This window comes from Heliangelus exortis, chromosome 6 (assembly GCF_036169615.1).
Source record: "Heliangelus exortis chromosome 6, bHelExo1.hap1, whole genome shotgun sequence".
NCBI lineage: Eukaryota > Metazoa > Chordata > Aves > Apodiformes > Trochilidae > Heliangelus > Heliangelus exortis.
This window is the reverse complement of record NC_092427.1, coordinates 22,385,235-22,399,839: the sequence shown is the minus strand read 5'-3', so window position 1 is coordinate 22,399,839 and position 14,605 is coordinate 22,385,235. Positions and strand designations below refer to the sequence as shown.

At 36.6% G+C, this 14,605-nt stretch overlaps 1 protein-coding gene across 11 annotated transcripts in view; it reads left to right on the top strand.

The window, feature by feature from the left end:
- The window catches only part of ABI2 (abl interactor 2), a 61,676-nt gene that overhangs the window by 22,377 nt on the left and 24,694 nt on the right, over nucleotides 1-14,605 (top strand). For 4 of the 11 annotated variants that reach the window (XM_071747155.1, XM_071747151.1, XM_071747152.1 and 1 more), the window contains exons 2-4: nucleotides 2,389-2,556; nucleotides 9,825-10,001; nucleotides 13,685-13,702. In XM_071747155.1, the coding sequence (XP_071603256.1) occupies nucleotides 2,389-2,556; nucleotides 9,825-10,001; nucleotides 13,685-13,702 (363 nt within the window). The remainder of the gene's footprint in view (nucleotides 1-2,388; nucleotides 2,557-9,824; nucleotides 10,002-13,684; nucleotides 13,703-14,605) is intronic. The other 7 variants (XM_071747157.1, XM_071747158.1, XM_071747154.1 and 4 more) reach the window with 2 other exon arrangements.

The following is a 14,605-nucleotide window of genomic DNA, read 5'->3' as shown; positions in this document are numbered from 1 at the left end:
AAGCCATTTTAATTTGAAAATTCAACACATTCAGCATGTTTCAGTGTACAGGAATTTTGAACTTTAATTTTGCTGTGCCAAGTGTGAGTGGAGTTCGTTTCTGAGAACTTTGGGCTTGCACACAAAACAAATCATAGTTGTTCAGGTTATCAGCCAAATACAGAAATGAGACCTCTTGATCATAAGTTTTTTGTTGTATTTTTTTTTTTTTTTTGCTAATAACAATTCCAAATGTGTTTACAGGATTGTTGGTTTATAAATTTTTTTATGTGTTTGAACGCTGAGAGTACAGTTCCTTATTAGTGTTTCTTTTAGTAGTAAAACCATAACAGGCTCATAATTTCTGAAATGAAAAATTGTTTTCCTGTTGTTCTCAGACACTGTGTATTAATGAAAAGTACTGTGTTTGCAGGCTTTTACTCAGGTTTTCTGAGTTTTTTACTTAGTTTTAACAGCGCGCTTATGTAAATCAGCAGTTTCTGCTTGTATTAATAGGCTTCATCAGTAGCCACAGAGCAAAACTGGCAAGCTTGTGGCCATTTTTATTATTGCCATTCAGAAATGGTCTGAATAGAAGTGAAAGTGTCCAGTGGTGTGTGTGCCTTGCTGTAGGGATGTTTGCAAGCTGAGCAGAGGTTATGTGTAGTGACAGGGAAAGAAAGAGAGTTCATTATCAGCCAACAGTGTGAGAGCAGAGGCAGAGCTCTGCATTCCTTCATTTGGGAGTCTCTGAGATTGGATCTCCTTTATATAAAAGGTGAACTATCCAACTGGCTTAAAGTCATGAGTTCCTAAATGGGGTCTGTGGATAGTATTTATTTAACTTCTTTATAGCTGGACATAAGGCAGCCTTTACAATCATGCTCTCTTGGGGAGCATCATACTACACACAGTCCTATCCCCTGAGAAGGTGTCTCCTAAAATTTTCAGTTCCTTCAGCTTGTGGGTCTGGTTTTGTCTGCTGCATGGGGAGGAACAGCCAGGCAAGAAAGCTTAACCTTCTACAGCATTCCTGCCCTCCTGGGCACCATCCTGGGAGCTCTTGTATGACACAGCAGCAACTGCTGCTGCCCTTCTTTCTAGAAGCAGACTAAGAACTGGTACCACTGTGGCCTGCAAGAAGCAGCACTGGTAATAGGCCAACCAAGTTACCATTATTGTTTGGACACAGGAGAGGTTCTCAGCAAAGAAAAACTATTGACTATCTTTCATGTGAGCATTTAATTGAAGTACTGTGTTTGTATTTACCTGTGTGGTTGTTTTTGTTTTCTTTTTTTTGGTTGTTTGTTTTTTTGTTAGCTGGTTGGGTTGGTTTGTTGTGTTGTTTTTTTCTTGAAAGCTGCTAGCTGGTCCTATTTTAGAAGACTTACTACCGGGTCTCAGGAAATATCTTGGGCTGCAAGAATTATTTTCTTGAAATAAAGATATGCTTGCTTCCAGTGTTCCCCTACAAAGAAATGGATGGCAGATTCAGCTTGTGCAGAAAGATATGGAGTGGTTTTGTTCCCCTTCATAATAAAAGCACATTTCTTAACTCTTGATGCCCAGCCTCTGTGAGGCTGGAAAGGAAGGGAAATTATAAAGGAATATATAATGGAAGGGAAATTATGAATTATAGTATTACAATGGCAGATGGGAGTACAGAGCATTTGTCAACTGTTGCTTTAGAAACAGCACCATCAGCCTGTGTTGTGGCTAAAGATGACCTAAGAGAGAAATTCAATGTATTCTGAAGAATTGGAAACTATAAAGTTGCATTTTATATTTACTGCTGCTTTAATCTTCATTCTTTGTACTGAAATAGATACATATGGTGTTGACTGTTATTCAAGGAGAAGCAAAGAGCCCTGACAACTATTTCGCTCACATTTTATTCAGCTACCATTTTAAGGGAATAATTATAGTTCATTCACTGTAAACAACCATTTGTGCCATTAATGAGTTCTGAAGGATTGGGAGAGATGAGGAATATGGTATTTGACAGATCCTTGCAGGCTATTATGAGATTGAAGTACAAAGTTTAGATGTACTAAATATTTCTAACTAATATAAAGTTAAAAACTAAAGATAAAAACTAAAGAATAAGCATCTCATAGTGCTTTTAAAGTTTGTTACTAAAATACAGTATGAAAAATAGCTGAAGTATTTCAAGAAAAGCTTAGCAGGTCGCATGCTAGCTTAATTTCTGTTATAAATTATAGAAACTTCTGAAGTACAAAGTTAGTATATTTTGTAATACGGATGGAGAGAAAGCAAAATGGTAACTTTGATGTACAAGTAGTCTGGCTTGTGTAGTTCTTTTTTCTATAAAGACAGGCGAAAGGTGTTCATTCCAAGAATCTTTATGTGGGGGACTTTACTAAAGAAATCTTTTCTTTCTGTTTTTAGTCAGCAGATAAGCAACGAGCCCTTGAAGAAACCAAAGCCTACACAACCCAGTCATTAGCAAGCGTAGCCTATCTGATCAACACTTTGGCCAACAATGTTCTCCAGATGCTGGATATCCAGGCATCCCAACTTCGACGCATGGAATCTTCAATCAACCATATTTCACAAGTGAGACTTTTTTCCTGTTTTTTCCCCCCTCCTCTTTGTTCTGGAAATTACACAGCAAGTAAAACGCTCACCTGATATTTTGTGAGTGAGAAAAATATTACTATTTAAATCAGAAGGGTGCATTTCTTCTCATGTTGATTCTGGGAATGGGTCTCATGTGATTGTATATTTGTGTTACGTGAGCATTTTGCATTGGGTAAGAGATTAAATCTATTCTTGGCCACTTTATTGTCCGGAGAAACAATAAGTGTAAAAACCTGAAAAATTGATAATGGAAAAATCAGAATGTTAAAGGACAGATTAAGCTTTCCAACTATTTGGTGACTTACTGTACTGTGTTTGTAGGCTACAGATACTTGAAAGTAAAAGAGAAATATGAAATGGATGGTGAAAAGCAATACTTTTAACCTTTTTGCTTTTCGTGTTGCTGAAATGCTCACATCTAATGACAAAAGTATAGGTGACAAAAATAATTTGCTTCTAGCTTTTCTTAATGTACTTTACAATGCCATGAACAGAAGGAAAAATTTTTGTATGTTTTTGTATGGTTGCAGAACTCCTGCCATTGTTTGTAGTTTTTCTGAGAAGCAATAAACTATGCTACTATTATCAGGAACCCATGTCCCATCTCCACACTGATGAGAGAATTTTGACTGCCAGAGTGGGCTGAAAAAACATTATAGATTTGTTGGAGGTTTACATGCCAGTGATGGACTGAGAGAAATTAAGAGCAATTACATAGAGGCTTCTGTTTCTCTGTTATTGGAAAGTTGGTTAGCATCCTTACTGAATATTTTGTGTCTTATTTGACCAATTAAGTTTGGCTGCTGGGTTTTTTGACCTCCATGTGAGAATGTCATAAATTAAAATAAAGAGTATTGTGGTATTTAGAAGTACATTTGAAAGTAGGAGCTGTATAAGGTAGGAAATAAGTAGATTGAACTGATTGTTAACTTGATGATGCTGAAAGGGTTGCTAAGCTAGTACAGGTTTTTAACCAGCAAAAGAAGTGAATAATTTTATGCTAACCTAATGGGCTGAATTGGCTCACAGTGTGGTGAGAGTGATTCCACAGGCAGGTGCAAAGAAGAGGTGGGTTGTTTTTTTTCCTTTCTGGTAGTAGTGCACTATTGGATTGTCTCAGTTATTGTGCAGCTGCATCCTAAAAATAAGCTGAGAAGTTGGATTTCTTCTGCTACATGCTTCTTGTTAATTCATGGACAAATAATTTCTTTCTCCCTCTCCCCCCCCCATAAAAACGCCACAAATTGCTCCGTGTGTGTGTATGTATTTCTGCTGTATATATGCTGTCAATGTGAGTGTATGCCTCTTATACCTCTGTGTGTGTAAATATGTCTGAGTGCTTGTGTGTGTGTGTGTGTGTGTATGTGCTTCCTGACAAGGTAGTGCCAGCTGACAGGTGTTTTAGCTTTTTGACAGCCTGACACAAAAGATGGTATATGAAGGAAAATACTCAGAGTTCACTTGATTTTTGCATTTTATAGATGTAGAAAGTTCTGAGAAGCTGAGATTTATGCAGATTGAGATGCTAGGTTAGATTGGCATTTATACAAAATGACCAGTTATTGAAAATGAACACTAAATTATCAGCACCCAAAATAAAGATGTATCTGCCAAAATTCATAGGCTGCACTTGAACAGTCAAAAAATGTGGGGGTTTTGGGATATGCATTATCCATATAAAGGATGCTTCCCAAGTTGTCATGGAAGAAGGATCAGAGGAGCAGGCAGTACATGAAGTGTCTTGATCCAAGGAACTTTATTAAATTAAATTTAATTCAGTTTGTAATGAAATTTCTTCATGCCATTGCTTCATGCAGGTAATTACCATCTGCTTGCAGTGCATTATTGCTTTAATGCTTTGGTCAGTAGGTATTGGTATTTAAGTTTAGAAAATGCTAATGCAAATTATGACATCTGGATTTGTAATCCCAAATTTTCACAGATTTTCCCAAGAAGGCACTTGACTCTTAGTAAGAAAAAGTGCTTCGTTTTTTTTTTTCAAGTGTAGCTTGACCCGGAAGAGATGTGATTAGATGTAGAAGATAAAATATTCTAGTTCTCTGTTCATTGGTAGAATGCCAATTTGTATCACTTTCTGTGTTTCCTTCTAAATACCAATTGTAAGAGCTGAAAAGTAAGATAATAGTTATTTTTGGTTTCTCAGATTATATATAGGACTTGAATAAGGAAATCATTATTATGGAAACTATGCAAGTGATTAAATCCTATTGGTTTAAAATTTAGGATTGCTTTGATTTGGTCTGAAAGCTGATTAATCTGCTCATATTTGCCTTCTTGAACCATGTCCAGAACTAGATGATACACAGGGTTTCATATTTGGCTGAAAACTTAAATCCTAAATACAGATTGTATGTGTAAATATTTATACTTGTTTAAAAAAATGTGTTAAAGTTTTTAAGGTAGCAAACACTGTGAAATGTAGCTAAGATCCAGATTCTTTAGATTAATATTAAGGTTTTAAACTTTGAGTGATAAGAAGGGTTTTTTCAGGTTTAGTTATGGGATACTCTTGGTTATCATTGTTTGGATTGTTATTCTTAGTTAACAACCTTTAAAACTCTTCTCTGCTGCTAATTGTATAAACAAGTATGTCATTACAAAGGTGAGTGATAATGATGAGTTATCTCCAGTAGCACTAGATGATGGAGAGAGGAGAAATCTGCTTCTCCCTCTTCTTACAGAATCTGACTCCTGTACTGTTTGCTGTGATGAGAGGTATAGAATAAACTGCAGACTTGAAACTTCTCTGTAGTCAGTGTATGCTGCTTAGCTGAACTTGTAGCAACATCTATGAGCTGGTCTCTACAGGGAAGCTCACTTGGACCTTTCATTGATAAGTCAGTAAAGGCTTGTAACCATTTTCCATTGTCTTATTTTTGCAAGATACAAAATATCCGAAACTCTTCAAAAAACATTAATGCAAATCTATCTTTCCACAGCATGATGTGTGTATTCACCATTTATGAAGCAAGTAGCTTTTCAGCATTTCTGTATCAGTATTCAGTATTTCTGATTTCTTCGTGTCTTACATAAAATTCAAGTTGAGGGAATTAATGCCACATTTCTTACATGTCAAAATATCAGTTGCATATTTTAAAGGAATAATCCAGTTTTCAAGTTGATTTGCAATTAGTGTGTTTAAACTCTATCAAATTAGATTAAAAAGAAATGCCCAGAAATGATATACTTAAGCAATATTTTCTTCTAAGATAATTTTAAACTGTATTTTAAAAACCCAGAGTAACAAACAGACAATAAATCGATAAATTTAAAGTAAAAAATGTTGAGAAGAGGAAGAAATCATAGAATCATGGAATGGTTTGGGTTGGAAGAGACCCTAAAGATCATCCAGTTCCAACCCCCCTGCATAGGCAGGGACACCTCCCACCAGACCAGGTTGCTCAAAGCCACATCCAGCCTGGCCTTGAACTCTTTCAGGGAGGGGACATCTGCAACCTCCCTGTGCACCCTGTACCGTTGTCTCCAATGGCATTACCATTCTCCTAGTAAAGATAACCTAATCTAAATCTGTCCTCTTTCAGTTTGAAACCATTACCCCCTGTCTGCTCCCTAACAAGTTCTTGTAAATGTCCCTCCCCAGCTTTCCTGTAGGCCCCTTCAGGTACTGAAAGTCTGCTCTAAAGTCTCCCTGGAGCTCTCCTTTCCAGCTCTCTCAGCTGTCTTTGTAGGAGAGGTGCTCCAGCTCTCAGATCATCTTTGTGGTCATCCCCTGGACCCTCTCCAGCAGGTCTATATCTTTCCTGTGCAGGGCACTCCAAAGCTGTAGGCAGTATTCCAAGTGCAGTCTCACGTGAGCAGAGGGGTAGAATCACCTCTCTTGCCCTGCTGCCCATACTTTTGATGCAGCCCAGGATGCAGTTGGCCTTCCAGGCTCCAAGTGCACACAGGTGGCTCATGTGAAGCTTCTCATCTAATACCACCCCCAAGTTCTTATCAAGGACTTGCCTTCTGGAATTTTTTTCTGGAAATTCTTGGCTTCTGATATCTTACTACAGTTCAGACTTCCCAAGCCCTGCAGTGGCCTCACCTAAGGTAGCCATGAAGCATCACACAGCCACTCACTCACACCCCCCCTGCAGGTTGTGGGGAGAGAATCAGAAGGGTAGAAATGAAAAGACTTGTGGGTTGAGATAAAAACAGTTTAACAATTGAAATAAAATAATAGTAACAATTATAATAATAATGATTGTAAATTGCAATTAAAAGTAAAATAATGAAGAAAAATAAAACTCTAGAAGAAGAAGTGTTGGAGGTAGAAACAATTACTCACCACCAACCAATTGATGCTCAGCCAGTCCCTGAGCAGTGCTCCCACCTCCCCCTCCCTGCCATCCTCTCCTCAGTTTTTATGCATGGGGCATGGGGCTTCAGTCAGTTGAGGTCAATTGTCCCATCTGTGTCCCCCCCTTCTTGTATACCCCAAACTAGCTTGCTGGAATGGTTTTAGGAGCAGAAAAGTCTTGGCTGTGTAAGCAGTGCTCAGCAATGAAAAAAAACAGGTTTTGTGCATTTCATTGTTTCTTAGTGAGGCATGACTACAGTGATCACTGTAGTCCTTAAGGAAATCAGTTGTATTCACAAGTCTGTGAATAAGTAAAAGATTATCCTTTTTATTCATGGAAACAAGTTTCCACAGTGACAGAATACCATTGCTGCAATATGTGCATTGAAGATCTGTACTTTTTGTCTGTTTATAGGTAATTGCATAAAAAATAGTAAAAGAGCATCTTTAAAGTTGCAGAGGATAAGCACTTGAAATGCAGATAAAGAGAAAAATCATCTTGCCAGTACTGTACTAAATACTTTCTTTTTCATTTGTAGGTGAAATGAGACACTGAGAGTGAAGTGTCCAAGGCATAGACTAGTTTTTAATGATGTTTTTAATGTTGTTGAACATTCTACCAAATGCTATCAGAGGCCTGTGAGACTAGGAACTTAAAAGAGTCACTGTGTTGGTTCTGCAGTTCTCTGGTGATATTTCTAGATCGCAGATGAAATCTGAGATAATTTTAGGGATGGAATTCTTTGCTGGTATTAAACATGAGACTGTCTCCAAGTTGTTGCAATCACATACCATTAGCTTATCAAGAAAACATGTACTTTCTAACTCCTCAACAGATGAGTTGAGGTTTCTGTAGGCAATTGCTTTGCCTTTTTCCAGAAGGCTGCTTGTTCCATTACTTCTCTACCACTATGCTGCAAAAGCAAAGGTCTGCACAGAGAAAGGATAAAAAAGCCCTGATGGAAGATAAAATACTGAGTCTTACCCTGCTGCAGAATGGCAAACCTTTGTTACTCTGACCTGGAACATGTTTATGTGCTCTTTTTGCACTGGTGCTCATACAATCAATAAAATCATAAGAGTTATGAAGATCTGATCTGCACTGTTGTACTGGGGGGGTGGTATATAGACCTTATCATTACAGGGACCTTCAGTGTTTTAGTTGTTAATTGGTCATATAAATGCATGTATTTCTGTTAAAATTCATGAACTATGAAATTCTGCAGAGTTTGTTTATTGGTGAAATCTAGGTGGGTTTTTTTGAGGGTGATAGAAGATGTATCCCAGAATGTCTAACTACCCCTATTAAATTTCAAATCATTGCTCAGCCAATTTGAGCTTTCCAAAGAAGGGTTGCCAACATATTTTGACCTTGAATAATCTGTTTTTTCTGTGTGTATGCTTGCTTTAAAAAATTGTTACGCAGCTTTAGTAGAAACCTTACAGTTCTGGGCAGGTGGTGCTAGAGGTGGCAGAAAAGCTATATTCATTGCTTAATTTCAGCAAAGGTATAAGCTCTTGAAAACATGTTGCTGGGAAATACTAGATAGTCTCAATAGATAGTAATTTAAGCTTCCATATAATGCCCCTGGTATTTGTGGAAGTTCTCTGGAAAGAAAGTAAAGGAAAAACTTACTGGAAGTGTGGGGTTGTTTCTTTTAAAATTTTTGTAGCTTTAAAGGTTGTGATGATCGTACGAGCTAATACAGGGTCCATTTTCTTGCTTTTCCATCAGTAGCACAATCGAAAGGGTAAAACAGCATAACCAATCTCACTGCCCAAATCTCTGCCCACAGAAAAAAAAAAAAAGGAAAAATGTGAATTCTGGAATTGAGTTTTTATTTGTGGCTGTTCCTTAGTTGCTACAGGGTCTGTCTCCTAACTAAAAAGTCCTTCTGGTACCATTCATAATTACTAGACTGGTAAAAAGAAATCCTGTGTATGTTTAGAAGCCCTAATAGTAATGACTTTATCTGGTTTTTTAGGTTTTTTTTACCCTCTAGCTAAAATGCTTCTTCACAGGTCCGGCATATTTCCTCTAGGGAAAGCTGTTTTGTGAGCAAGGAATTATATTTTTTTTAAATGATGCAAGCAGCTCCGTGCACCATGGTTTAAGAGACTTTATTTTTCTGGAAGGGACAGACAGATTTTTGGTAACTTGTTCCTAGTCCCATTATGGAACAAGATTCACGTGTATGTGTTTAGACAATTATTTTAAAGCAGGGCTTTGCCTTACACGAGAGATTCTGTTGTAGCACTCATAATATGTGGAGGGAGAAATTTTCAGTGTTTGCCTTAGGCATTCTAAGAGAGGGCAGTGGGCTTCATTGTGCACTGGCATCACTGTGGATAAATTGTTACTGAACACCTTCTAATAATTGCTTTATGATGACTGAAATACCTTGTCCATTTGTCAGAGTGAAATTTTACTCTAGCCTGAGTACCAGTCCTAGTTTAGCAAACAATTATATAGTGTAAGAAAACCTGCTTATGGTTTGTTTCTCAGTCATAAAAGTTAAAGTTTGGTAAGATATCCTTACACTTACTCTAGTTGGAGATTGTTTCAAAGATGAGCTTAGAGAGCAATTATAAAATTACAAAGGATAATTGAAAGAATCATTAAAATAAAATAAAAATCAAAATTAATTAATGGGAGCTACTAAGAATGGAAAGGATTAGGCATTTTGCTGAGCTGTAAAGAATGAGGGTAACAGAAGAACCTGTGTGTGGCTTTAGAGGTGGCAAGTTCAACAGTAAATTAAACAAAACAAAGATGATATAATCAAATATACGTACTGATATGTTTAGCACCTTATACGGAGATCTGAGAAACGTTGAAAATTATTCCATTTTATTTTTTAATACTGACTCTGTATTCCAATGCATACCACTGTTAGTAAATGCACTGCGTCTTTTGTAGACGGTGGACATTCACAAAGAGAAAGTTGCTAGAAGAGAAATTGGTATCTTGACTACAAACAAAAACACCTCAAGAACTCACAAAATCATTGCACCAGCTAACTTGGAGCGACCAGTTCGCTACATCAGGAAACCTATTGATTATACAATTCTAGATGATATTGGACATGGAGTGAAGGTAGGTGATATTGTTAAAACAGCCAAACTGCAAATACATTGTCTTTGTATATTTTCAAAATAACCCGATGTTTTTCATGGTAAATATACCAGTTTCTCCTTGCCTGGCCAGTGTGTCTATAAACATAAAAGGAGTCTAATTTGCATCTGCTCCTTGCCATTCCCTTGCTCCAGTGTCTAAACCTTGCAAACCTACTGAGTCTTATTTCTGAGGAAATGCGGGACTATGGATCTCACCTTCTAATATGCTTCTGACTACTTATGTGATGCTTCTATTGTTGTTTTAATCAGTTGCCCAGGGGACTGGAAGGCTAATGACTGTCACTTTTCTGCCTAAATTAGCTCTAAAAAGTATGACCCAGCTGTAATTGCCACTCTTTTACTTTGAAGCTCACTTGAAGAAAGGGTTTGCATAAGAAATAATCTGTGCTCCCTTTTCTTCTTTCTATCAGTCAGTTATACCCAGATACTGTGGTGTGCTTTAGCTGTTCAAGTGAGCTCTCTGCAACTTTTGTGCTATATGAGGTTTTGGAATGGGAATATGGCTGCCAGGTTTGAAGCCAGCTGGTTTTCCCTTTTAAAACTAGGAGAAAAGAGGAATTTCAGGGCAAAGATCAGACTGATACACAACTGGTGGCTGCTCTATGCAAGTGTTAGGTCATAGTAAAAACTAGCAGATCTAATTTGCAAGATTAGATATTTTTATATTTTTTAAAAGCACATCATGAACATAAACACAGTCTCAGCAGGTGTGAGCTCATTGTTCACTTGTGCTGCCAGGAAAAAAAATACAGAAATCAGAACACTTGACAGTGTTAAAGCTTCAGGAGAAGATAAAGTAAATAACACAAAGCACTGTCATTTTTACATGACAGTCTAACAAATCTGCAAAACTGCTAAATATTAGTAAGGTAAGATGCTTCTTCCAGTCAAAGTATACCAGTAGTTCTTTTGCTTGACACTTAACTGTATTAGGTTATCTATAACGTTCAATTGGATAGTAATTTAAATGGTAATAGCTTGTTTTAACTAAATGCTTAAAATTTGAATTTTGAACAGTGCTATTTAAGTATCTTTTCCAAGCAATTTTACTTAAGGTCTCTTTGTTAACAGGAAGTCTTTTTTGCCTTGTAACCCTGAACAGGTTTGAAAATGACAAGTAACTGTTTAAGCTTGATTTGGAAAACCAAACCAACCAAAAAAAAAACCTCAAACCCCATCATTAGTAGCTACAGTTTCAACCAGGGAACTGTTATGGCTTCTGCTAAACTATATTGTCAATTCTTATAAATTTTGAACTTATGCAGGTCAGCAGGACTCTTATCTGGATATGGGTGGAGCATATTAATCTGTAGGATTACTGTTGGTAATATTTTAATGCTTACTTTCATGTTGATGATATTACTCTAGAACTCATTAAATAATAGTTTTTAATTGCTCTGCCACACAATCTTATTTAGCACTGTCTTTAAATTGTTATCATTGGTATCCCACTTAGCTCATTGTAGTAGAATCATATTCACTGTGATACCACAAATTAATTCTTCTGAAAGAACATAGTTCATCAAATTGATGGTGACTCAAGTGTGTATTTGCATCTGTTATGCTTGTGAGATGCTTGAAACATCTTACAAAGTATATGTACAATGTACTATATTTATTTAGAAAATGAAAGTGTTGTGTATATCTGAAACAATAAGCAGGGAACTTAACATTAAGATCCATCAATCTTTTCCAGTCAGATTAATCCTGTGTTCAGCATAGAAGACAGAACCACTCTCTTGGTGATGGAGAGAAAGTGGCCAGTTGTTCTTAGGAACCTGTTGTTTTTGTTCTGATTGAGTAACAACAGATTACTAGATCTCTGGCTAGACAACAGAAAAACAAAAAAAAAAAGGGCAGGAGTTTAAATTTACCTATTTATAGCTCACTATTGCTTGATCTGTGGCATTTTTAACTTCAAATGAGTATTCAGAAGGAGTTATTGGATAAATAGTATTAAAGTTCCAGTTAGCATCAGGGTGCCTCAGTCTGCATTCTTTGTCCTCTTTCTCTTTTTCTGCTGTAGGGCTTCCCCTCTAGTATTTTGACCCAGAATTATGCATTGTCAGGACACTCAAAGAGCTAACGCAGGAAACCCCTGAGAAGGATGGTAAACTGGACAGAGAATAATACAAGAGAAAAAGGGAGCACCCTTGGCCAAGAGCTCCAGTATGCCATGTTGGGAGAAGTAGTATAGGCATGTGAGCACCTATTCCTTCCACTCAGAAATTCAGAATATCCATGGAGATCTTGATGAAAAGGTGATCTACCATGTGGTCTCTTAAAATGTGAGGGATAATTGAAGTGCCACTGTGTCATTCCATCAGTCCCTCATCTTCCCTCCCTGCATCTACAGTGCTGCAAAAATCTAAAGAACCTTTTGTCTGAAGGAGACTTATGTCCAATTTTTTCAATTTTTTTCCTGAGTTACATAGTCTTCCAATCTGTTCTTCCCTCCAAAGGGTTCATTAGTCAGGACTATGGAGAAAAAAAAAGTTTGATACACACCCCTTTGAATGGATTAAGGCATTATCATTAACCAGGCACCACTGATGAGCAAAGCCTCAGTGTATTGGCTTGTTCATGTTACTTGTTGCTCTGCCTGGCCAGTGCAGGGGGACTTGGTTTTCCAGGTGTGAAACAGAAACAGTTTTGGTTAATATCATTGGAACTTTAAACTCAAAGACAGAAGATTTTCTAATCAGATTGTGTTTCATTCTTAATGTATTAGGGTGTATTTATAATCTAAACAGAGGAAATGGGGTGACCATTCTGTATACTCACCTGTTGAGATTCTGCATATTTGCTGTTGTATTACATAAAATGTAAGAAATGTAATGTTACCTTTAGATTAGCTGAACTAAAACCAGATCAAACAACATTCAAATGGAAGGACCAGTATTTCTGAGAATATTATTGTGAGAAAGAAGATACATGCTATTGTGCAGTAAGATGTAGGACTTAATGTCAAGAAGCTAGCACTAAGATATTTAAAATCTTTAAAATAAGATTTTGCTGTTGGTTAATGTCTTAATATATAGCTTAGAAGATGCTGATAGTGTGGTGCAGAGTGCTGTACTTCTTAAAAGACAATGATTTGCTCTTTATCTTTGTTCAAGAGATAACTCATGGCATCAGGTTATGGGTTAACAGCATTGTCTAGGGAAGAGCATATATTAGCTTAATATTCTAGAGTCTTCTTTTTCAGATAGTGATAAAAATGCTAATGCATGTAGCAGTCTAAATGAGCTCAGTATATTAAAAGGCTATTCTTTGACAGCTTGAGTAAATTAATCTCTGAAATTAGACCATCTAGATCTTGTGTTCCATTTGTAAAGAAGCTTTTTGTTTACACAAAGAACTTGAGTACACAGTGTACAAGCATTTGATAATTAATTTAGAGGTGTTAATTTAAAGGCTTTGTAATCAATGTATGTTAAAAGTTTCAGCTTGAAAATCTTTTGTTCATGACACATTCTGCTTTAACCACTCTTTCTGTGATCTACCGATACATTATTTTGTTAATGCTGAATGCTTAACTTTTTCTTTCTTTATTTCTTTCTCTTCATATCCTGAAGTTCCAACTAACCTTTCAATGCTTTTTTTCCTTACCTCTTTTATTTGCTCCATTTATGCATTAAGTGGTTGCTTAGATTTAAGGTAAGAAACCCCAGGGCTGGATTTCATTCTTGTTCTTCTGACACTATTGCACACGGGGAGATGATTATCATACGTGTTACTTATTGTTTAAAAGAATACCTGCTCTCCCTCCTGTGTATCCAACATTCTGTTGAATGATGTCATTGCAGATAAACCTTTTGTGATATAAAATGATGTATTTATGAAAGGAAGCTAACGCAGCACATTTTAAAAGCTTTGTGGCAAAATATTGACTGCCCTCAGCGTATCTACTAGAACATTTACAAAGGAGGAATGTTTTGCTAACCTTTTATAGACAAGGTGAGACAGTGGGTAGCAGCTGAATATGAGCCTCCCCCTGTGTAATATTATTTTTATCCTAAATACGATGTTAATTATGATTTGATTTGGATCAGTGTTTCAGTGTGAGATTGCTCAGATAGTAGGCTCCAAAAGGTGTGTTACAAATTCAAATCTGTACATGTTTTTTAAAGTTGCAGTATCCTTAATGTTTTCAGAAACAGCTAGCACTATTCACATACCAAGAGGCACTTGTATGTGGTAACTTTCACAAATTTGGTAGTTGTGTAAAATATTTAACAGCTGTTAAACAACAAAGCAAAGCAATTTATTTCATCAAATGCTGTATGAATAGTACATCAAAGAACTCAGATTGAAGTATGCCGTATTCTCAAGGACCTGAAAGAGGTTTAAATGTTAGTAGCATTAGTGGCTGCAGAAGTAGAAATAAAAAGCATCAAATCAATAAGAAACAAGCAGTTGAATGAAGTTACATAATACTAAATTAAAGGTCATAGCATGTTAATTAATCACCTTTATTGAGTATCATTGCGAAGTGCAATCAGGTGGGGGAAACAGGGAATGAAAGGTTTTTTAGTAGCAACTGCCACAATTTCATAGAAC